This window comes from Dysidea avara, chromosome 10 (genome assembly GCF_963678975.1).
Source record: "Dysidea avara chromosome 10, odDysAvar1.4, whole genome shotgun sequence".
Lineage (NCBI taxonomy): Eukaryota > Metazoa > Porifera > Demospongiae > Dictyoceratida > Dysideidae > Dysidea > Dysidea avara.
The window spans coordinates 10,032,481-10,058,869 of NC_089281.1; the positions used below are offsets into that span (position 1 = coordinate 10,032,481).

At 38.0% G+C, this 26,389-nt stretch overlaps 1 protein-coding gene across 1 annotated transcript; it reads left to right on the top strand.

Moving 5' to 3' along the window:
• LOC136268120 (usherin-like) lies at window positions 1-26,092 on the top strand. The gene is made up of 28 exons (XM_066063357.1): window positions 1-640; window positions 1,565-1,857; window positions 2,242-2,305; window positions 2,368-2,650; window positions 2,710-2,891; window positions 3,043-3,201; window positions 3,254-3,341; window positions 3,395-3,715; window positions 5,391-6,543; window positions 6,718-7,548; window positions 7,601-7,876; window positions 9,682-11,070; window positions 11,125-11,205; window positions 12,692-14,137; window positions 14,195-14,479; window positions 14,527-14,796; window positions 14,893-15,201; window positions 15,477-16,276; window positions 16,338-16,737; window positions 16,802-16,962; window positions 17,016-17,471; window positions 20,139-24,523; window positions 24,586-24,824; window positions 24,875-25,054; window positions 25,101-25,175; window positions 25,233-25,585; window positions 25,633-25,767; window positions 25,841-26,092. Exons 1-28 carry the CDS (start codon window positions 201-203, stop codon window positions 25,937-25,939), a joined length of 15,153 nt encoding a protein of 5,050 aa, XP_065919429.1. The 5' UTR covers window positions 1-200; the 3' UTR covers window positions 25,940-26,092.
• The last annotated feature ends 297 nt before the right edge of the window (window positions 26,093-26,389 follow it).

The following is a 26,389-nucleotide window of genomic DNA, read 5'->3' on the forward strand; positions in this document are numbered from 1 at the left end:
ACCGCCCATACTTTTAAAGCTGAACACGCCCTGGCGTGGTGATTTTAACTCGAAGCTGAAGGAATCGTGCCTGTGTTTAACCAAAGACTTGTAAGTACTGCTGGAAACCTACGAGCTAAAGATTTTAACAAGAAAGACGAAGGGGGGCGTGCCTGAGTACGTACGTAGCTACGAGTAGAGACTGAGTTACTACTACAGACATGTTGCGATCATCCTCTTATTGTGTTTGCATACTATTTGTGGTATTCAACAGTGTGCTGGCTCAAAGAGGAGAGTTTCCAAGCACTGAAAATTTAGCTCCTTTCAAGCCAGTAACATCATCATCCATATGCGGGGCCACTCAAGCAGAATCATACTGTTTGTTTACATCTAATTCAGCAGCTTCTCTTCTCCCTAATTGTATTGAACGAGTATGCAATAATACATGTCCATTTGGAGATCAATTGCCATCTCCAATAGATCTAATATCTCTGGGGACGTTTGGTGAAAATGTTGAGACTGCACTGGATGGACCAGGAAGTCAGAGTAATTCTGTCTTCATTAGCAATTCTTCCATTTCAACTCTTTTTGGAGATACAGCATTACTGGATAATGGGTTTTCTTTTGCGGCATGGGTAAATCTTCAGAATACAAGGGAAAGGTATGGTAATTAGCTTTCTAGCAATTAGGCCACTCCAAATAAATTTTCTGTTTCCCGTCCAGGACTCAGGCATATTTGCATGCGGGCGGGCAGTCCATTTCCATTATTTCATTATAAGATTAGCTAGCTTTTCAAGCCATTATTTGCCTGGCACAGCCAAAAAGGCTGCATAAAAGCATGCTTAAGCTTGGTCCTTCTTTGTAAGTTGCAAAAATAACTCAAACATGAAGTTTGCATGTGCTGATTTGATAGCACTGCTGACACGTGAGCTGACACTGTTTCAAGATAGCTTTTACTGAGCCTATCAGTATGTAAGAATAACTGAAAATAATGGAAGAATACGGAATAATGGAATATTTAGAGCTGGCAGTAGCCAGATGCGGGCGGTGGACGGGAAGCAGAGAATTTATTTATTATTAATGCTTTACAGCACAAGTGCTGAAGGTCTGTAGGACACCTGGTCCTATAGCCTGCTCAAAGACTTTAGCTACTTAAGGTGTGTTTGAAAAGTTGGAGAAAGGAGAAAAAATCCGTGACTGGACCTAGGTAGCCTCGAACCTGCAGCCATCCGATTTACGCTCGAATACTTACAGGAGTCTACCAGGTGGTCAGGATGTTTTCTCCTTGTTATTTTCATGTAATTATATCCATAGGAATTCTAGAGAGTAACTGATTATCTCTAAGTACCCCAAGTAGAACCAAGTTTATTTATTAATGATTTATTTGGAGTGGCCTTAGCTATATTTAGGTTGGAATTTAAATCTTTATGAATTGATTTTTAGCAATGCCTCGTTCACTTCAAATTAATGCCACAGTGCTGGCTAAACTTAGCTTCTGACCTTTAAACTTTCAGTGTCACTATCTAGTTACGATTCTAAGTTGTTGGATTAATGTGGTATATTTGTGTACTAAATATCCTTTTAGCACAGTGATTTCAAGATCAAATGTTACCACCAACACTAACTACTTTGTTATTACTATCAGTCAGACAGTTATTAGACTGTACTATCGTCCACAAGGATCATCAGTTACATTTCGCAATGTAGATACTGGAGTATTGGATCTAAATTTGTCTGCTTTCTGGAATCACATTACCATAACTGTGTATTTGGAAGATGTTACATATTACATTAATGGATCTGTAGTTAGTACTAGCACACTTGACAGTCCAATTGCTGATGGTCCTAGTTTGATTTATCTTGGAGAAGCAACTCCTGGTATGTAACTATTGTGACCAAACTTCTTATAGATCATTCATCATTACTTTGAATCTTATGCATAGCTACAATATATGCAAGTACATGTATACATGATGTGCATGAGTGTGTGTGTATGCGATATCAAACTTTCTATTTGACAAATTTAAAAATTATCTGTTAGTGCAATACACAATATTAAAACAAACGGGTAAGACTGATTTTTGTCATCATATAAAAAAATAATTATTATGTATATTACACCATAAATTTAACATAGAACTATCTCAGTTTGTTTCCTAGCTATTCTATACTGTTTTGTTTTATTTGTAGCATAATTTACATTTGTAAGCATATATTGTACTAGTACATATCTCTGTGAGTACTTTATTGGTTTATACATAGGAGCAATGGGATTTGTTGGTCATCTTCAAGATGCTTACCTTTATACTCAAGCATTGGTTCAAAGGTTAGTGTATGTGGATGTTTACAAGTTACTGGTTTCATATTACTCATTATTGTTGCCCACAGAGATGTTCAACTATTAGGAAGTGGGATATCATCTTTTGTTCACTTAGCACCAGAATGTCACTGCCCTCCTTCCCACCCAGTTGTAGACTCTAGTAACACACTTAGATGTATTCAACATACTGGTCACACCACTGATAGAGGTGTAGTTCAACGAATCAATCAGCAATCAACTCCTCCTGGTTACATAAATAACCAGTTTAGTGGAGATCAATGGATATCTGAGATTAATGAACAAAATGCCACTACTTCTATGAAACTTAGTTACACCAACTTTAATTTTGAGGTGAGTGCTCAGTATGTACATAATTTATAGTCTATGATCCTATCTTCAATTATACGTAGGTCTTTTATGTATTACTATATTTTGGAAGTCCTCGTCCTAAAGCTGCAATTTTAGAACATTCAATTGACTATGGAGAAACCTTCCTACCTCTGCAATATTTTGCTGATAACTGCATGCAATATTTCAATGTTTCCAATGAGGGAACATTAAATGGAGTAACTTGCACTACTTCAGCATCCAGGTTAGTTCAGTTAACTGTTCACGAATGATTATAAAGCATCACAGCATAAAATTATCTTCAATTCTTTCATATCCTATATAGCATTGTAAGTGTAATTAAGGTGAAAAGCAATTAACTTAAGTTTTGACATTTATTTTTTCATCACTTGTAGCCAATTGCCTACAGCAGGTGCAAATATTCAGTATGTCATACCCTCGGGATCAGGATTTTCATCTGACATACGAATGCAGTTTGTCGATGTATTCAATAATTCACAAACAAGTATCAATCACCTTTACTACAGTCTAACTGAAACTACTATTGTAGGAAGGTAAGATTTCATTTACAATAGCCTTGTATATTTACATTCAACCTTTTGTCAGGTGCAATTGCAATGGACATGGAGCTCGGTGTACCATAAATGAGCAGACGTCATCTTGTCAATGCACCCACAATACAGAAGGCACAATGGTATGTGTATGTGTTTTATATTGTTATAGTCCTACATGATATACTTAATGTAGTGTGAACGCTGTCAGCTATTGTATAATGATAAACCTTGGAGGATGGGAACAAGCACTACTGCTTTCCCTTGTAAAACCTGCACTTGTAACAACCATGCAACATCTTGTTATTATGATCAAGCATCTGATACCTTTCCTGACAGTCATGATTTAGGTGGTGGTGGAATATGCAACTGTACTGACAATACAGCTGGGCGACATTGTGATACTTGTGTTGAATTATATTACCGACCAGCTGGTCGTGACCCAACTGATCCAAATGCTTGTATTCCATGTGATTGCAATAGAGCTGGCATAGTAGACAATGGTGACTGTGTAAAGGTTAGTATATACCTTGCAGTACAATGTGCTTACTGAAATTTTAATTCTTCAACATGTTTTATTATTTCAATCACATTCAAGTACATACACCAACGAGGATGCATGCTATTGACAGTGCATAGCCAGTATACTGTGTGCTCAAGAAAATGACACACAAAGTACCACAAAATTGGCTGATGCATCAAAAAATGTGGACTTTAAAGTGACTGCTATATTAGAGTGGGCAGTGATCATACTCCTGGTGAGCACATACAGTGTATGTACCGTTCAAACACAACATCATCTCGCGATAGTGCAAGTGATTAAAAACTGGCTAACTATATCTTAGTGCTTGGTTGTATCATACACTACAATAGTACTGTATATTAAGGATCACGAAGGTTCCTTCATGATCCTTAATACTTTCCTCACAATACTTTCATGGCATCTTGGCAGTATTGGTTAGGTGTAACCAAGCCCAAAAGTGCCTTCAGTACCATCTGAAACACTTCCAAAAAGTTGCTACAAAAATTATTGGTGGAATTTTCTACTGACTGACTGCTTGACTGATGCTTTCCATAACTCAATAGAAGCTATGGCTACGAGCTTGATTTTTCGTTGCTTCAGCCTGACTGGTGCCTTTCTATATGTACAATACATGCTTCATGGACTTAATTACCTGTGTCCTCCTTTGTGTCCCATTTAATTTTGCTGACAGTGCAAGGTGTCGATTCATAGTAGCACTGCGTGATGGCTTCCCTATGTTTGATGGGAATTGTCCAAATTTTCTGTTATGACTGATTGGTTGCAGAGGTCCTTCTAAAAGTGTTTCTTTATGTGTAACACTACATAGTGGGCTGGACATAACTGAAAACAAAGCGTAATAGCCACTTTGCTATTTCAGTAATAATTTATTGATATTTAAGGTGCGTGTTTAGGCAAAAACAATAAGCCTGGCACCATTCTAATGTGGCATGCTTGCATTCACCAGTCATAATGTTACAAAAAAGTAAACAAACAAGAGAGTGCGAGTGATTTAAAAACTTGTTAAGTAAAAGGCGTGACACCCATTTTGTTGGAAGTATTCATCCCAAACAAAATAGGATGAATACTTACTAATGAAACAAGAGCCACACCCTTTAATTAGTGAGTTTTTGAATTGCTTGCACTATCGCGAGATGACGTTGCATTTGAGCAGTACTAGATATCTTCAGGTGTAGGGGATCTCCCTTGTTCCACTACTTTTTATTTCTATGATTCCTAATTGAAATTTAAATATCTAACCCAAAACAGCCAAGCTGTGAAAGAGGGTGCGGCCTTCCAAAAATAATTGTTAGTATGAAAAATCAAAGGTGGTGGCCTAGAAATGGCTGTAATAATATTATACTGTCACTTAATTTGTAAGTGACAGATTAATGAAATGGCCACTACCTTTGATATCACATTTCTTTCATACTAGCATATTTGTGGAAGGCTGCACTCTTTTTCACAGCTTGGCTGTTTTAGATCGGATTGATCATAATAGGGAGCATGTACAAACGTATATATTGACTCAGAAAGGTATAAGAAAGTGACTATATATAAGGCAAATTAATAATTGCTTAAATTGAACTGCACTGTATTTGAATAGCCAGTGGATGCATATATCTTCTATACAGACATATTAACTGAATATGCTGTCTTAATTGTTTAACAGAGTGATGATATACCAGGTCAAGTAGCAGGAAAATGCAACTGCAAGACAAATGTAGAAGGCATACAGTGTGACACCTGTAAATCCAGTTTTTATAACTTAAGCGCTAGTAACACCAATGGATGTCAACCATGCAACTGTAACCTTGATGGAACGGTGGGGGGTTCTGCTCAGTGTGATAGAGTAAATGGTCAATGTAACTGTAAAAGTAATGTCATGGGCCTGCGCTGTGATCAGTGTATAGATGGTACTACAGGATTAGACGGATCCAATCCAGATGGGTGTTCAATGTGTCAATGTAATGCACAAGGGTCAAATGGATGTGACTCACTTGGAACCTGCCAATGTAAAACTGGTGTAACCGGGACACGTTGTGATCAATGTGAAGATGGCTTTTATAACTTGACCAACACTGGGTGCCAACCATGTCAGTGCCATTCAGTTGGAACAGCTTCCATCATTTGTGACAAAACACTTGGAAATTGTACTTGCATAGCTAATGTAGTTGGAAACTTATGTGATGAATGTGACAATGGGCTGTATGACATTTCCCAAGGTTGTAGTGATTGTGGGTGTAACATAGCAGGCTCAATTTCTGACACTTGTGATTCAAATGGACAGTGTATGTGCAAAAGCAATGTTGATGGACGTGCATGTGATGAGTGCAATCCAGGAACCACTAACCTTCAAGCATCTAATGTGGACGGATGTTCAATTTGTGACTGTTTTATGCCAAACACTCTTAATGTGTCAGGTAGCATTTGCAACTCAACTACATCTCAGTGCAACTGTCAACTTGGAGCTACAGGGTTGATGTGCGATTCCTGCATAGATGGGTACTATACCACTGACCAAGGATGTGTAGAATGTACTTGTGATAATAATGGGTCTGTCAATTCAATATGTAATGTTACCAATGGTTTATGCAGCTGTAGGAACAATTTTATTGGTGATAGATGTGAACAGTGTAATGTTAACTTTTATCAGTATCCAGTGTGTCGGCCATGTGCATGCAACACAGCTGGTAGTACTGAAACAAACTGTACTAGTGATGGACAGTGTAACTGTAAAGATTTTGTAAGTGGCCTCAAGTGTGATGCATGCATAGATGGATTTATGTTTTTGGAGGCTGAAAATCCCCAGGGATGCTCTGCTGGTAAGTTGTGGTGTAATTCATATGCATATCATATAAAACATGTGTTGCACTTATATTATTATCAGGAAACAAAGTTTAAGGTTTGTCATAATGTGTGCATGAATGTGCATTGATTGTGTGTTACTCATAGCCTTAGTATTGCATACATAGATCCTTTTTTTTCTTTCTCATTAGTGCCAGAAGAACAAGGTCCACCTATTCTTCAAGCTGTCAACTTTTCAACTGTTCTACTCACTTGGAGACCACCAGAATCACCAAATGGTGCAATCATCAGTTACATTGTGTACAGAGACAATGTAGTTGTAGCTAATGTGACTGGCCTGAGCTATACTGATACTGGATTAGAACCCATTACACAATATTCTTATGCTGTTGAAGCCGTTAATAGAATTGGTTCAGTCAGAAGTGTTTCTGTCACTACAACCACTTTAGATGGTGTACCAGAGGGAGTGAGACAACCATCAATTACTTTTATAAACTCTACTGCTGTTACTGGTACATGGAACTTACCTCTCACCACAAATGGCCAAATTGTTAGTTATACACTTCAAATACACTACACAAATGGTACTGGGGCTGAAAGTACTGAAGTTGCTGGAAATCGTTTTGTAGCTACTGTTGGTGGCCTAATTCCATTTACAGCATTTAGTGCCATTGTTGTGGCTTGTACAAATGGAGGGTGTGCTCAGAGCTCATCAGTGATGTTTACTACTGCAGAGGCTTCTCCACTGTCTCAGATACCACCTACTGTTGTAACAGTTAGTTCTTCAGCCATAAATGTGACTTGGTTACCTCCACAAGTTCCTAATGGGATACTGCTACGATATGAAGTAATTTCAACTGTATCAAACAATGAAAGTATCATAGCAAATGTTACATCTGAGCAAACTCAGTATCTTGCTACAGGTCTCAGTCCAGCCACAGAATATGGTTTTAGTGTTGTGTCATACACAAGTGCTGGTGGTACGCAAAGTGAAACAGTGTATATTTTCACTGATGAATCTGGTAAGTTTGCTTTGATTTTTAATATCTGTACATTCGGTGTTGTTCTTTTCAGTTCCAGCCGCTGTTAGGCCACTTGATTTAGTAGCTGTCAGTGCAACGTCAATCAGGATTACATGGTTTGCACCACATGAACCAAATGGGAACATAACTTTGTACCGCATAATCACTGTAAACCCCACAGAAGAAGTAGTTACCTTCTCAGCAACAACAGGAACCACTGTGGTCACAGGTCTATCAGCATTTACCAGTTATTCATTAATCTTAGAAGTTTGTACAGAAGTTGGTTGTATCAATAGCACAGTAACAACAGTGACAACACTTGAAATTGGTAAGAATATATACTGAAATGATATATTATTGCAAGTACAGTACACTCACCTTTTGAATTGAATTTTCATGAACCACAGTTGTGAGTTCATAATAGTGCAATTTCCACAATCCCCTAATAGAGCAGTTGACCTTAGAATGCCTTAGAAAATGAACAGCACCAAAATAATACGGAAAAAAAATTAACAATAAAAACAAAAATTAACATATTTCCCAATAAATCCTTTACCATATAAAAAAGATGAAACGGAATTTTCTCTACATCAGAGGGCAAACCCATAGGATTATTCGACCCCACTTTATGACTTGCTTATGAACAACACTCAGAGACTTATTATCATTAACCACTGAACTCAGAAAAATGGTAGTATTTTATTTAAAAAAATGATCTAGGCAAAATTTGGGGACATTCAAAAGCTATGAATTGTTCATCACCATAATATGACCGGATTTGTGAAAAGGTACCTTTTCACACACAAAATTTGGCCCATATTTTGAAATTTGAAGCTTCGTAATTTTTTATCATTGCATATAATTAATTGCCTGAAATTTTCCATGAGTGCAGCTAAAGTATCTGGCTGCATTTTGAAAATAAGAGTGAGCTAATCAGTGTAAGGAGTCAAGTGTTACATCATTTTGTTTGCTGGCATGTAAAATGTGTAGAAAAGACAAATCCAGTCACAACGATGGTTGCTAAATCCTTCCACATGTCTATATACACCTGTATTCTATAGATCATCATTCATCCTTGAGCTCGATAAATTTCTAAAATCCTCATGCCAATGGTCTAGCTACTCACCATTATTGTCATCTCCAAGTACCATATAATGAATGACTTGGTAAGTTATGGGATTCCTTCAAGTAGGCTAGAGTCCATTTTCACCATCTGTGGTGTTAGTTTAAGCTCAAGTTCAAGGCTGTAGCACCTCGTGTATAGCATTTCTGGTAAACATTTCGACAATTTGGTATGAGAAGTCATCTAAGCTCACACAGCTAGGTATGATACCGATAGCGTTGATACCTGTTGTTAATTCTATAACCATTTCACACAAAGTCTAAAGTTACACAAGTAGTAGCTAGCTAGTATGGTCTTTATTAAAACCATTTTTCTGAATGACATGTCATCTGGCCTCACTTTGTAAACAGCCCCAGTATTGTTCCATTAACTAAAAACAACAACAACTTGTAGGCTATTGTGAGTAATACTTGAAGGATGCATGTATTATGTGTGTGCTGTCACTGATGTAAATTCTACAACATTAGACAATGCAGATGCATAGTGACATTTGAAAATCTCATAAAATTGAGATTAACGCTATAGCTAGAGCTGGAACTTTCCCAACCACCTGTATCTTGGATGTCCCCCATCCTTTCCAGCTCCTGGATCTGTCCCTGGTAGTCTTTCTTAAAAGCAGTTTCAAAGTGACACTGACTACCAACATCACCTGAAATAATTATCATGGCAAATAGAATAATGGACACAACAATAGTTGTAGTACAGCTAGCCAACTCTTAGTACCACAATCTAAATCGATGGATCTATATAAAAAATATTGGAATTTAGTAGGGAAAGCAGAGGCAAGAAGGGATTGCTGAATGTAAATCCCTAATTTGATTTGAAAATTTTTTACTCAAAACATTTAACAAGTGAGAGTAGAGTCAAAATAGGGATTTGTGGTTTACATTACCACTCCAGCGATCCCTTCTTGTTTTGTTGCCTTTTTCAGCGATTTCTATTTCTCTTGTTTTCATACCAATTACTAATCTATCTATGTATTAACTTGCATGTTTCTTTATATACTGTAGCACCAGCTGGCCAGAGACCACCAATGAACACAGAAGCTCTGTCCACTGCATTAAGCTTTACCTGGACACCACCAGAACACCCTAATGGTATAATCAACAGCTATCTTATACAGAGGCGAAATGTTTCATTAGTTCCTTATCCATACCATCATGAAAGAGGAGTATTTTTCACTGGAACTGTTCTTGCTGAATTCATTCCAGTTTCTGATCTTACTGGCTATTCGACAGATGTTTCACTATACATTCGTACATATCAAAAAACTGCAGCTCTACTGTACTCAAGGCATGCTACTAATGGTGATTTCATTGCCATTCAGTTACGTGATGGTAGACTATGGCTTATGTATGACTCTGGAAGTGGACCTGCAGCTTTATCACCACAAATCACTGTAAACGATGGAATATGGCACAAAGTAGTAATATCTCGAAATGGAACCAATGGAATGGTTACTATAGATGATGTACACACAGCATCAGGATCCTCCCTGGGATTAAGTGAGGTTGTGGGTTCTGGTACAGCACTGTACATAGGTGGAATTCCAGAAGGAGTTTCATTGCTTACTAATCAAAATGGAATCAATGAAAATGCTATACTTACAAATACATTTTATGCAGGATGTTTGAGAGACGTATACATAAGTAATGCAATACTGAGCTTTGCAATGGCTTCAGAAACAAGGGATGGTATTTACCCACTAAGTGTAGGTTGTCCAATGCTACAAGAAAGAGGAATGCATTTTTATGGTGGTGGCTATGTTACATTACCACGCACCAGTATATTGATATCAAATGAAATTGAGTACAGTGTATCCGTTGACTTTAAAACAACTAGCAGTACCGGTGTTATTTATTTGGCCTACTCAGAAGATGACTCTGGTATTTTATTAGTGTACTTGCAAGGTGGAATATTAAGAGTCTTGTTTTCAACAACTCAAACCGAAGTATCTCTTTCACTTAACTCAGTATCATTCTCACAATGTGATGGTCTGTGGAAATCGGTTACAGTAAGAGTGGGTGGTGGGAGCTTGGAGGTAAACAGCTTCAACATTGAAAACAATGCTTCTATTATGCAGTCAACCCCATTGTCATTACAGAACAGTATTACTTTAAATTTTTACATCTATTTGGGTGGCTTTCCAATGAACTCTAGTGTAAGAACATTGGTTGAAAGATACACAGCTGTAGAGCCATACTTTGGAGGGTGTCTAAGAAATGTAATATTTAATGGCAGCATGATCAACATAGTATCACAGTATTCAGCTGTGCAGTTAGTCAATTTTGCTGGCTGTCCAGTTGGAAATGCTAATCAAACCTGTATAAATCCAACTGTATCAACTGATGGAGGATTAAACAACAATTACACTGATGAGAATTTGAATCCATTTACAGGTATGTATGCATGTACATCATTTTTAGCTTTACCACAACAAAATTTTATTTTAGGATATTTATACAAGGTAGTCAGTTTCAATTCTGTTGGAAATGCTAGCAGTGATTGGATTATGAGTCGGACAGCATCTGATGGTGAGTTCAATACCTAGATATATAGATATTTTCAAGGGCTAGGGCTGGTACTGGTAAAATAATAGGCTTTGTGATGCAATGGTTGTGGCACAAATAGGGATGTGTTGATTTCGCCAGCAATTTTTTTTTGGCATAATGGATGGATAAAAGCAATGAGCAAAATGCTGGCATAATAGGTGCAATCTTTGTGGAGTGGACATAAATAATTCACAGGAGATCGAGATACTCTAATAGAACAGTCACACATATTAAATATCAACAATACCTAGCTAACTGTTATGGGAAGAGCATGTAATGATCGAGACTTCCTAATAGAGTAGTTGCATAAACAATATATAGCTAGCTTCTTGCTATATATGGTAAGTTCCATAAACAATTATGTAGCTATAATTATGGTAAGAGTAAGTACAGATCGAGATACAGTCACTTTAAGGTTAAATACAAGGGTGGATCGAGGGGGGGAGGGTTGGGGGCTGAAGCCCCCCCCCTTCACTTTTAGGCTTTACTTGATCAATACGCTGAGGATTATAATGTAATTTTGTTTTCGCATAATTATATGATCACTATTAATACAAATACTCATAAACCCACCTTATAAACATCGGTATTATCAGTGGATTTATGCTAAAGTTTATGCAACAAGGACCCAGATCAGTATTGGAGGTGTACAAGATCATGATACTCTAATAGAGCAGTCACCTAACTACTCTAATAGAACATTCACTGGAAGCATATAGTTGATTCTGTTATGCAAAATCTGCGTGCACCTATACATGCAATGAAGTACATTGGTCTGTTTAAAAGGCTTGATTCATCTACTTGTGTTGTCATTATGTATTTAATTCAGGTACACAATTTCCATTGAAAATGCTCTCAGATTCTTATATGGTTCAAATTTCAAAATTTTCCACTTTCAACATTATTATTCTAACATGCACCTATTGTTGTGCAATTGTGAGAGGGTGTATCATGTGCTTGGTTGTCTGAACCTACCCAAGCTTTTCCATTAGCAAAATGCTTCAGAGAGCCATACCTATAATCTAAAGGCAGTATATAAAATATCTACAAACAGAAATGTGAATTTTTATGTGGAAATATCTCCAAATTGCAATATTTTAGCATTTATTTTTGAAAATTTTCTGGGGGTCCCAGACCTAGCATGCAAAGCACACCTTCACCCAAAGAGATTAGTACCTTGAGTTACCCCCCCCCCTCCTTATAAATCCTAGATCTGCTCCTGAAATTGTAGCTTAATAAAGCTATATGCAGAACAAAATAGATAATTCTTGAGCAAAATATGAAGCATAAATAAAAGAATTGCTGGAAAGAAAAATAAGTAGAAAAAAAAGCAAAATAAACTCATCCCTAGGCATAGAATAATACATTGGTCAAACACACATCTATGTATGTTGTTGATACTTTGTACAGTACTTGCTATGTGCCATAGTTAGGAATATCCATTGTCATTATTTCTCATTGTATATAGTACCAACTGGAGTTGCCACAGCAGTAGCCATCACACAAGGTTCCAATTTCATCACTGTTTCATGGAGTGTTCCTACTTTTCCTAATGGGATATTAACTGGCTATACAATTACTGCGATACCTGTTAGACCAACATGGGGACTTGCAAGTGATTTGCAACATAATAGTTCGGTTTCAGTTAACACGTCTGAATCACAACAGTTACAAGCAATGCTTTCTTCTTTACAGCCATCTACCATTTACACTGTAACTGTAACAGCATACACTGATGCAGGAGGTAACACCGGATCATCTATTGATATTACAACATCTCAAACAGCTCCAGAAGGTGTCGATGCTCCAAGAGTTATAGCTGCAACCACAACTTTATTGACATTTTCCTGGCCTAGTCCTCTTAGACCAAATGGTGATATAGTAAATTACATTCTGCAATTGAATAGTACTTTGTTGAATGTTACTCTTGCTGGTGATCAGTTAAATTATACGGCATCATTCCTTATGCCTTTCACTACATACCAAGTGACTCTCACTGCATGTACAGTTGGTGGTTGCACAACTAGTAATATAGCTAATGCTATGACCTTACCTGGTGCTCCAAGTGGACTAGATGCTCCAAATGCTACTGCACTTGGTGCTGAAACTGTCCTAGTTAACTGGCAGCCACCTGATTTTCCTAATGGAAGAATCACTTTGTATCAAGTAATTCAGGTATTCATGGGGGCAGATGTTAACCCTAGCCCAGAGGTCCTAGCAAACACTACAGACCTAATGGCATTGCTCACTGGTCTACTGCCAAATACCTTATATACACTAGCAGTTGTTGCTCACAATGATGGTGGATCTACTACCAGTCCTACAGTTGATGTGTTGACACCTGAAGGTGTTCCTGAGGGCATAGCACCACCAATGTTGGCTGTTATTAACTCCACAGCTATTAGAGTTATGTGGGATTTTCCCCAAGTGCCTAATGGTCAAATAACAGAATTTAGGTTGATACAAGACTTATCAGCTCCACTGGTATTCTTTGAAACAACCACTGTATATGTATCAAGCGAACTAGAACCATTTTCCACCCATACCTATATTATACAAGCCTGTACCAGAATTGGTTGTGGAAGCAGTGTTTCAGCTAATGCTACCACTTTAGAGGCCATTCCTGATGGCATCACAGTACCAAATGTTCATACAGTTACTGATGATTCTTTCGTTGTGACAATTCAGAGAGTTACAAACCCAAATGGTTTAGTGCAATATTTTATATATGTAATTGATGATGCTGAAGTACGAAGTGTTGCCTATAACAGTTCTGAGCCAATGGACACTTCCACTGTCTCCATCCTGGTTGATGGACTGCTTCCGTTTACAACATATTTTGTAGAATTTGAAGCAATGAATGGAGCTGGGAGTATTACTGCAGATCAAGTTAATGTTACAACAGCTGAAGCAGGTAAACATACATAATATCATAGACAATAATAATAATAATATTTTCTACTATATACAGATCCTGCCTCTTTGTGTAGTCCAAATGTTACTGTGATTAATGCAACAATAGTACTCATTAGCTGGGATGTGCCTATGGAACCAAATGGAATAATTTTAGGCTATAATGTTAGCATTAGACTAACATCACAGTCAGTGGCTTTACAAGCTCTTTTTGCTGACATACCCACTACACTGGTTGTGACTGACCTTACACCGTTTACAAATTATGATGTAAGTGTTATAGCATTTAACACTGTGGGTAGTGTGACAAGCAACGAGACTTCATTCACTACAGGACCATCAGGTAGGAAAGAACATTATTCAATATGGTCAGTAATATTTTTCTTTCAGTTCCTGTCAGCATTGATAGACCCGAAGTGACTGAAATACAATCAATGTCTTTAGTTTTGTCATGGGATCCTCCATCTATTGCAAATGGAATTATCATTCACTATATCATCATGGAGAACTCCACTGAAGTAGACCGCACAACTCCGAACATAACAAATCTTGAAGTGACCAATCTTTTACCCTTCACAATATACCAGTACACTGTAACAGCTTGTACTATTGTTGGATGTACTGAGAGCCCACCAGAAACAGTAACAACACTTGAAGCTGGTAATACAAACATTTAGATATCATATATACTAGTAAAATAATGATGTTGTGTGTAGTTATACATGTACTAAGCATAATATATTATTATGTTTATAGTTCCTGAAGATTTTGATGCTCCCGTTGTTCAGAATACTTCTTTTGGAATGGCAAAGATTACTTGGGAGCAACCTGGTACTCCCAATGGTATCATTATAGCTTATTACGTACAGAGAGCTTTTATGACTGAAGACTCTGAAGATAATACTACTTACACAACTATTGCAACCGTGTTTGCTGATTCAGCAAACTTAATACATATTGACAATGCAGCAAGACCATTTACATTGTATAATTATCGGATTACTGTTGAAAATGGTGCAGGCTTTACATCTAGTCCTGCTGCCAGTTTTGTGACTCCTGAAGCAGGTATGCAACTTAACCTTCTGATTTTGTGTATGCACCAATACAGAAGCTGGTAGGATTTTTAGTACACTTAATGTCAAGAGGCCCTCCTTACTGTTAACTCTTCTTACTATTACAGTATTCTATGAAAATAAATATGAAACCAGCGGTCTGTATAAAGTGTTCCCATCATCATCATTAACAAAATTGTGTATCATGTTGTAGCATTATATTTTAAATCTGAATTAGGGTTTGTAATTTTTTTTTGTGTATATAAATGATTTCCTCACATTCCACAGCTCCAGATAACATTACAGAACCCACAGCAGTAACCATAGATGGAAGAAGCTTGTTAATAATGTGGGAAGAACCTCTAATACCAAATGGATCGGTCAGAAGTTATACAATCAAGCGCATAAATCCAGACAACACAGAAACAATTATTACCACACTTGACAGCATGACATTTAATTACACTGATCAAGAATTGAGGCCATTCACAAGCTATAGCTATACTGTTACGGCCACTACTGCAGGTGGTAGCACAGAGAGTCAACCTGGTGCTGGTATGACAGCACAAGAAGTGGCATTTGGTTTAACACCACCATCAATAACTGCTGTAAATTCCACTACCTTGTTTATTGTTTGGAGTCCTCCTAGTCAGCTAAATGGAATTCTTCAATTATACCATTTGTATCAGCAATTAGCCTCAGATGATTCTAATGCAACACTTGTATTTGAGGGATTGGATACTAGTTTTGATGATACTGGCCTTGTTCCCTATACAGATTATCAGTATTACTATGAGGTGGTGAATGGTGCAGGAACTGCTGAGAGTACCGTATCAACAGTTACAAGAACTTTGGCTGATATTCCATTACAAGGACCAAATTCTATTGCCACTGCTATCAATAGCACAACCATAATGCTATCATGGGATCATCTTCCATCTAATGTACTCCAAGGACCATTAGTTAGCTATGAAATTCAATGGCAATCTACTGACCTGTCACAACAAGCAGTAGTCGAAAACATAAGTGCTGATGTTATAACCTATAATATAACTGGATTACTACCCAATACAGAATACACATTTAGAGTAAGTTATATAGATATTGTGCAAATATGACCTTACTATAACCTGTTGTGCATACTTATAGGTATTTGTGTTTAATGGAGTAGCACGAACCAGTGGACCGGAGTCATCTAGCACTACTTTAGAGGGAATTCCAGCAAATGTGGTTCTACCAACTGTGAATGTAACTAACTCAAGTACTTTATTAATTTCTTGGCAGGAACCTTTGACCCCTAATGGAGAAATTGTGCTATATATCATTTTTGTCAATAGTCTTCAGATTTTGAATGCCACAACTTCTGATACATTTGTACATTCTGGACTTACACCGTTTACCATCTACACAGTACAGTTACAAGCTTGTACTGAATTTGGATGTAACAGAAGTGGTCTAGTCTCAGTTAGTACACTAGAAGCATCTCCAGTTGGCCTGGCTCCACCTGTAGTCACCATTACAAGTTCTTCTTCAGCCAATATTTCATGGGGTAAGTTCTTTCAAAAACTTTATTTGAACGCAGTACATAGTTTAATCTCGATTTTCATTATTAGATTCTCCACTGCAACCCAATGGGATAATTACAGAATATCAGCTTCACCAAAGAATGCCAGTACAATGCTCATATGATACCAGTGAGTCTTCATGTACATACGTTGAATGTCCAGTCGATCAGAACCAATGTGGAGCCCAATGCTACAGAAACAGTGAACAGGTAATTCATACATTAAGATTAAAAGTAACTAGATTATACTGTTTGAATTACAGGTTTGCTGTGAAAGTGCAGTACACAACATAACTGCTGGCAGTGAATGTTGCAATGGAAACTATATTGCAAAGCAGAACACGGATGATGTTTGTTGTGGTGGACGCTTTCATCCAAGACAACAAAACTTTGAGTGTTGTAATGAACAATATGTATTGGTTCTTCCAGAATCTGTATGCTGCTCTGGTGATAATGGTGATCTCAGTATTGGTACTGGGAATTCATGTTGTGGAGGTACTCCTTATACTGACAATGGTGATTTTGTTTGCAGTGGTGGGACACTACAGTACAATCACAGTAGCAGATTATGTTGTAGAGATGTAATGATTTCATCACTAACAACTGAATGTTGCAGTGGAGTTACTTTTTTAAGAGAAAGTGGTAAAACATGTTGTGGAAGTCAGTATGTTGAGACAGACACAACACTGTGTTGTACTGGATCAAATGGCATATCACAGGTAAGTATGTGTGCTGTGTGAATACAAATGCTAGCTGTCCATGTCTTACGGGTAATCAGGGCCGCCCAGAGAAATTAAGGGGCTCAGGGAAAAGAGTTAAAGTGGGGCCCTTGACCCAAGTTGTAAGGTGAAGACCAAAAAAAAAAAAAAAAAAAAGTCACAACCTGCTGGCAATGACAATAACTACCCATCACCAATCATATCTCCTTATCTATAAGCTTGCTACACTGCTCCTCTGAAGAATACTGTGACTGCTCTATTAGAGTATTTAGATCTGACTGCTCTATTAGAGTATATCGATCTTTTAAACAGGTATTCAGGGAGCCCTTCATGGGGCCTCCTGGGGCCCCTTTCAGGCTGGGGCCCGGGGCAAAATGCCCCAGTTGCCCCCCCCTGTGGGCGGCCCTGCGGGTAATGGGCAAGGTTAGGTGGAATTATACACTACGATTGTATAGTAGGGACCACAAACGAGTAGGCGTAGCCCACAAAATAATATCACCCAAAAAACAGCCTCAATTTCCCCTAAGGATGATCAGGCAGTATTGGTTAGGTGAAACTAAGCCCAAACAAGCTTTCAGATCGACCCAAAACGCTTTCAACGAGTTGCTACGGAATTTTAAAAAGAATTTATTTAACAGAATTTTCTACTGACTGGTGCCTTCAGACAAGCGTAACTTGTGTTACTGTTAACTCAAGATTACAACGTGTTACTGTTGATGGTGCTGCATCTAAGTGGGTTCGAGTTAAGTCGTTCGAGTTAAGTCGTTCGAGTTAAGTCCAGAGTTCCTCAGGGCACTGTACTGGGTCCTCTGCTGTTTCTTATCTACATAAATGACATTGGATTTGGTGTTTCTTCAACGTTGAGATTATTTGCTGATGACTGTATTCTGTACCATGTGATTGATTCCCCAAGAGATAGTGAGATATTACAGCAAGACCTTAATCTAATTACTGAATGGTGCAAACGCTGGCAGATGAGATTGAACGTAGACAAATGTGTCGATTTACAATGCTACAGATCTTTTAGTCCACTTCTTACGAGCTATCTTATTGAGAACCATACCCTGAAAAGTGTCAATCAACATCCTTACCTAGGTGTGATGCTTGATGTCCTTTATTTTACATATAAACAACACTGTGTCTAAGACATCTAAAGTACTTAATTTCATCAAGAGAAACCTTTCCAACTGCCTCAAATCAACTAAAGAAGCTGCATATCTCAGTCTTGTTTGGCCTACCTTAGAATATGCCAGCACTGTATGGGACCCCTATCAAGCAGTTTCCATTACCAACATTGAGAAGGTCCAAAGAAGGGCTGCCCGTTTGGTACTAAATGACTACAGTAGATACAGCAGTGTAACATCAATGCTCCAACAATTGCAATGGCCCACCTTGGAAGAGAGACGCAAGAAGGCTAGACTATCACTGCTCAACAAAGCTAACGATAAAACTTATTGCACTTCAAGTACCACCATACTACCAAACACGTCCTACTCAAACAAGACTTCATCATCAATCTTCCTTTATACATCCGTTTACCAAAACATCTTCATATATGAACAGTTTCTTCCCCAGAACAATTAAGGAATGGAACACATTACCTCCAACGACAGTAGCATCCAATTCATTAACTATATTTCAATCTAGCATCTAATTAACTAATCTAATTGTAAATAATTTCTTCTTTTTTTTCCCTGGGTGTACCAGTGGTGCTGCCTACCCAGTTTGATAATAAATAATAAACTCGATAATGGCTAAGGCTACGGCCTTGATTTTTTCACTGTTTGACGTCACTTCGGCCCGACAAGTGCCTTTTGGCACTCTGCAGTATGTACAATGCATTCTTCATGGACTTACCAGTGTCCTCCTTTGTGTTCCATTCATCTTTGCTGACAGCGAAAAGTGTCGATTTGGTGATAGCACGTGATGGCTTCCCTTCGTAACAGAAATCGTCCGTATTTGTCATAGTGACTATTTTGATATCAGAGGTGCTTTTCAAACAGTTCTTGATTCATACTGCTGTGTTACGGGTTGAACATCGTCGACCACGAAGCGTAATGGATACTTCACTTTTCAGACGATAATTGATATAATTGGGGTATGCGGCACCATTTCTTTCGGTATGCGTGGATTGCAGAAGCGCTTTTTGAACAATTCTTGATTCGAAATGCTGTGTAACAGGTTGAATATAGCTGACAATGAAGCGTAATGGATACTTCACTTTTCAGACAATAATTGGGGCACGCAGCGCCATTTCAGATGTGGTATGCGTGGGTTCACCAGTCATAATTATTATTTACAAAAAAAAAGTTAACAAACAAGTACACAGAAAAATTTGGAATTTTCAACTAGAGTAGGGACCATAATACATCAACTTGCACAGTAGGGATATAACACTTCTTATAGTTTTACTGTGAAGTAATATCGTGCACTACTCCAGCTTGTTTCAGTACTTTTTATCAATGTATTATGGTCCCTACTCTAGTTGAAAATTCCAATTTTTTCTGTGTACTTGTTTTGAAGACTCACTTGAGACATGGTATAGCATCCTGCAGTGTACAGTGAAGATTTGTTTGTGCTAGTGTGTCTGCATGTTTGTGTGTGGGGTGTATGTGCATTATACATTAATTGTTAAGGTTTTGAGCTACAGTCTTACTGTAACTACAGGTATTCCGCTATGCAAGTGCCACTGAAAAAAGTGTGGCAGATGAGCAATGTTGTGAATCCAACAAAATACAAGGAAATCTTGAATGTTGCAATGGAATTGGATTCAATGGTTCAGCTGAAGTGTGTGCTGACCACCCTACATTCAGTACCATCCAACAACAATGTGGTACAGGAACTCTTTGCAGCACAAATCAGGAAATCAGTGCTTACTGTGACAGATGTAATTTTAACTTTGCCAGTACCACTTGTGGTGTGCTGGAAAATGTCCTTTCAACTCCAGTTCCTTCTTTTGATTGCTTAGATACCACAATAATTTTTACTGGATTAGCCTTCAATTTTGAAGTGCTAAATCTCAGCCCATTTACTTCATATGGGTTTAGTATTAGTGCAATAAATAGTGCTGGAAATCTCTCAACTACTTTTATTACAATGACAACTTTAGAGGCAGCACCTTCCCTCGTAGATGCTCCAATTCTATTTGTGGAGTCTGCCACTACAATTAGAGTTACATGGGTTAGGCCAGTGCAAGCCAATGGCATACTAACAAATTACAATGTATACCAAAATGGAAGTTTAGTAAACTTTACTTTAGATACAAATATTTTGATTGAGGAGCTTCTCCCATTTACCACATATCAATATTTCATTGAAGCATGTACTAATGCAGCTTGTACAGAAAGTGATGTTACTACTGCTACTACAATGCAATCTATTCCAGAAGGTTTAGAAGAACCATCTATAACTGTTATAAGTCCTACAGGAATCCGTTTGGATTGGTTACCTCCTCAAAGGCCTAATGGAATAATAACATTGTACATATTAAATGAGACACGAGATTCAAATACTTTTACAGTGTTTCAGCACAGTATGTTACGTACTGTCACCTTATCAGATCGTAGTCCATTCACAACTTACCACTTTGTGCTCCAAGCATGTAACATTGCAGGCTGTGTGACAGCTTCAGTTGTAAATGTAACTACTCCTCAAGCACCACCTGAAGACATACTTCCACCCACGATACTAATATTAACTTCTACAGCAGTCGATGTTTCCTGGAGGCCACCAAATGTGTTAAATGGTGAAATAATCATGTATATCTTACGTCGTGATAATGAAATCATCTTCAACGGCACTGAATTAAGTTACTCTGATGATAGCCTAGCAGCTAACACTCAGTTTAATTACACAATAGAAGCAGTAAATGGTGGTGGAAGTGTTGTTAGTGGTCCAACTTTTCTACGGACACCTGAAGATACTCCAGATGGATTAATTCCTCCTAACTTGATTGTAGTGAACTCTACTGCTATTCTGGTGACATGGAGCCCACCTACATCTCCAAATGGCATCATTACATCATACTCTGTTCTTTTTGACAATCAAGATATTGAAGTAGGCATATCATTTGAATACTTAGCAACCAATCTATTGCCAGCAACAGAGTACTCATTTAGGATTGAAGCTTGTACCAGACTTGGGTGTGCAGTTAGTATAGAAAATGTAACTACCACAGATGAAGCTGTGCCAAGTGGTTTAAATGATCCAGTCCTTACTGCACTGGGATCTACAGCAGTTCGTGTTGAATGGATGGAACCACAAACTACCAATGGGGTCATACTACGATATGAAGCATACCGTAGAGAAATAGGATCACAACTGCAAAGTCTACAGTTCAGTGGAAGCCAGACAATTTTTATTAATTCTGGCTTGTTGCCATTTACTGGGTATGAGTACAGAATTAGGGCCATTAATAGTGTAGGGAGTGTATTTAGTGAGTGGGTAGAGGTGTATACATTAGAAGACATTCCACAAGGCATTAATGGGCCGAGTTTTATAGCAATATTTGCTAGAAATGTCACGTTAAATTGGATGCCACCCACTTTTCCCAATGGAATAATTATGTTTTATGTAATAAATCAGCGTGAAATTGGTGGTATGTCTCGCTTAGCAGCTAGAGTGTCAGGAAATATCACCATCTTTACAATCACTGAATTAATGCCTGCGAGATTTTACGAGTTTCAGATTGTTGCCATAAACAGTGCTGGAGAAAATGAGAGTCCTTGGGTGCCAGTTGGCACCATAGAAGCACCACCTGAAAGCTTGCAGCCTATTCGAATTACAGCACGGCCACCATCTGGCACTTCATTAGTATTAGAATGGGACCCACCTCTTGTGCCTAATGGAGTAATATTAGAATACATTGTGTATCTCAATAACAGTGTGGAATTTAGAGGGACAGATAATACATACACTGTGCGAAGACTTAACCCATTCACCACTTATGCACTGCAACTGGAAGTATGCAACAGTGCCGGGTGCAGTAGAGGGATGGAGCAAAATGCAACTACTGCTGAAATTACTCCAGTAGGACAGCAGGCACCAGAATTACAAGTCCTTAGTGCAAATGTGATTCAACTAACATGGGAACCACCTGAAATACCTAATGGTATAATCATTCGGTATGACATAATTAGACAATTATCAGCACCATTTGGAACCAATGTCAATATATCCGCTGCTACCATTTTCACTAATGTTTCTGATATTATCACAAGAGTGTATGTTGATTCATCACTGCAACCATTTACATTTTATGAGTATGCAATACGTGCTATAAATTCAGCAGGACAGACTATAGGCCCTTTTGCTACAGCACAAACATTACAAAGCATACCTGAAGAAATACCTGTTCCAACATTAGAAGTCACAAGCTCTTCAGAGGTTCGAGTATCATGGAATAGTCCAGCAATTCCTAATGGTATTATTACTGAATACAGAGTTGTAAGAAATGGTTCAGATATAAGATCAACTTTGGATCGAGTCTTTCTTGACACAGGCTTGTTGCCTTTCACAGAATACAGTTACAGCATTACAGCTTGCACTATTGCTGGTTGTGGTAATGGGCCTGTGACAACTGTCAGAACCATGGAAGCTGCTCCAGCTGGTGTGAGGGCTCCAACACTAACAGCATTATCCAACACAAGCATTGGTATTACTTGGATGCTACCAACAATGGCAAATGGTGTAATTAATAGATATACTGTTATTGTACTTCCAGTTGCTGTCAACATTACAACGCTACAGACAAATGTGACAGTAGATAATTTATCACCATTCACGTTTTATCAAGTCTCAATCCTTGCTTGTACCCAAGCTGGTTGCAGTTTAGGCCCATCAAGTGAAATCAGAACCCCAGAAGGTATCCCAAGGTTGATAAACTCACCTCAGTTGTTAGTTCTTGGTCCAACTGTAATAGAAAGTGTTTGGACACAGCCCTTAATTCCTAATGGTATCATAGTTGCTTATGAGTTGCAGCGAAATGAAACAACCGTGTTTGTAGGAAATGAAACCATGTACATTGACCGAAATGTCATGCCTAACCAGGTATACTGTTACACTGTACGTGCTTACACTAGCATAGGAGCAGGAGAATTTAGTGAAAAATCTATTGTAATGACTTCTGAAGATACTCCTTCTGGAATAAATCCACCTTCTGTAACTATACTTAGCGCAACAGCCATCAGAACAGCTTGGCAAGCACCACTGGTGCCAAATGGCAATATCACCGAATACACATTGCTCGTAAATGGCAGGACTGTGTTCACTGGCATACAGTTTACTTTTACTGTTATGGAATTAAACCCATTCACAAGTTATGAATTTCAGTTAATGGCTTGCACAACAACTTGTGGAAGCAGTGAGCGGGTCACAGGGATAACATTGGAAGCTGCACCTACTGGACAAAACCCTCCACAGTTGATGGCAATAGAAGGCAATACTGTTTTAATAAGCTGGACGATTCCATTAAATTCAAATGGAATTATATTGGGGTATTCATTAGAACGGCGAATACTTGATGGAGATGATGTTTCAGAGATCTTCACTGGACTTGGCACTACTTTTAATGACACTGATGACATACTAGTGGCTGCCATGTATTATGAGTATCGTATAACATCATTTAACAGTGTAGGAAATGATACCAGTAATTGGACACAAGTACTCTTACTTGAATCGACACCAAAAAGAATTCCACGGCCCATCATATTTGACATAACCTCAACATCAGTTACTCTTAATATATCCAGTCCCCTGATTCCTAATGGAATGATAACCGTGTACAACATTGTCAGGGATGGAATGATTCTAGCCACATTGACCCATATTGATGACTTTTACACTGTTAGTAATCTTGTACCATATACTATTTATACTTTCCACATTGAAGCATGTACTGCAGTTGGCTGTGGACAGAGTGATCCATCTGTAGCAAGAACTCTGGAATCCAGGCCTCTCCGTTTGTTATCACCAAATGTATTTGTTCAAATGCCACGAAGCCTGTTTATTAACTGGACTAGTCCTAGTGAGCCCAATGGAGAAATTATAAGGTTAGTTCAAAATGTTTTGAAAGAACATCTTGTCATGTATCTTTTTTTTTCTTCTTTCTCAGATACACCCTATGGTACCAAATTACATGCCCCCAGCCTCCTCAACCTTTCCCTGTCCCAACATGCACTCCTGGTGATCTTGTAGAAATCTTCTCAGGGAACCAGACAAGTTACACATTGACTGGCACTGATGAAAATCATCCCCTACCATACTCAAGATATCAATTTTTACTACAAGCTGAGAACAGCGTATCAGGAGTAAATTCTTCATTTTCGGAAATAATTGAAACATTTCCTTCAAGTATGTTGTAAGGAGATATGGCTATTATAATTGGTAATATTTTTTGACAGGTCCTGAAGTGGTAGATGTTATGATGTTCAGCTTAAATGACAATGCTGTTTCTCTGAATTGGGAAAATACATTCAGACTTAATGGGTTACTTAGATTTTATATTTTAACTCGAAACAACTTTACTCTTCGTCAGGACATACTAACTTCAGTTGTACTAGCAAACCAACCTAGAGGAGAGAGTAAGTTAAAGTCATTGGTTTGCTACATCATTATGTTTGCCTATAGCTCTAGTGTATTCTGTGACAGTTGTGACTGAAACAGGACAAATTACTGCCGAAGAAATCACCACAAAGATATCAGGTATGGAGTGTTTGAACATTACAATTCACTGTGATATGTATCCATCATTGTACATAGTCATTATTGACACAACTACCACTACATCTACTGAGGCTACAACAACAGTTCCCATGTCCACTATCTCAGTAACTGCCACACCAGCAGAAATCCCAACAACAGAAGAACCTGTTCAAGAGAGACCAGAATTTATTATAGGAATGGTGGTATTAGGACTAGTCATAGTATTTGTCATTTGTGTTGTACTACTGTGTTTTGTAAGACCAAAGGACCATGGGGATGGTAAAAGAAGAAGGAAACAGCCTCTCACCTTACCACCATATTCAGGAATGCTAACACCATCATCAACAGCAACATTCGATTATAACTCTCCACCATCTGAACATGGATGGATCCCCAACCAACCACCTATGGTAAGCTACAATAACCTCAAGTAACAGAGTCCATCATTTCCCTGCAGGAGGGTCCTATAGAAGATACCGAGGCTCTTCTAGCACAGAGAGGTAGGACTGGTTATTACTCACCACGTAAAGCACAAGAGCGATTGAACACACAATGGCAAAATGACTATGTTGATATAACCAAATCTGAATTGGTAAGTTTCACCAAAATTTAAAAATTATGTATTTTTGCTCTATATGTTCAATTATCTGCCTTCTCTCTTTTAGTCAAATGCATACAGTGAAGAGTCTGAACAACAAAGATTAGCTAGTTCCACTGGCATCATTGCATATGACAATCAAACTTTTGCTGACACACATTTATAATGTTACATGTAAGGAGTTTTTCTTGTTATAGTACATGAAGTATGTAATAGGTTAATCTTGTGTCATATTCAGAGTGCACTAAATTCATTGTAGTACAATATAATTGCATTATGTTTATTAATTTTATTCTATCATAAAATAAGCAAACATGTATATACTTGTGTTCACGAAAGCGCAGCACAGGCTTGATTTATTCAATATTCAATATTGTAGCCCAAGATGTCCCTATCACAGCAGCTACAATGCACGCATCATGTACTAACCTTTGTCCTTCATGTTCTTCACTATCACAAAAGTGTTGATTTAGTAGTGTAAATGGATATTGGTGCTAGCTATCAAACTCATAACATAATTTTTGTACCGTGCCTTCCACAATTCCAAGTAAGGGAGGGATTGATTGCACAGAGGTACTTTCGTACTGCTCTCCAGTAATTATACTGCGTAATGGGC

Excerpts from the sequence above, each read along its gene's own strand:
- LOC136268120 (XM_066063357.1), top strand. The coding sequence starts at position 201 with ATGTTGCGATCATCCTCTTATTGTGTTTGCATACTATTTGTGGTATTC. Across the intron at positions 1,858-2,241 it reads TCTTGGAGAAGCAACTCCTG|GAGCAATGGGATTTGTTGGT; the intron begins GTATGTAACTAT and ends GTTTATACATAG. Across the intron at positions 2,651-2,709 it reads ACACCAACTTTAATTTTGAG|GTCTTTTATGTATTACTATA; the intron begins GTGAGTGCTCAG and ends AATTATACGTAG.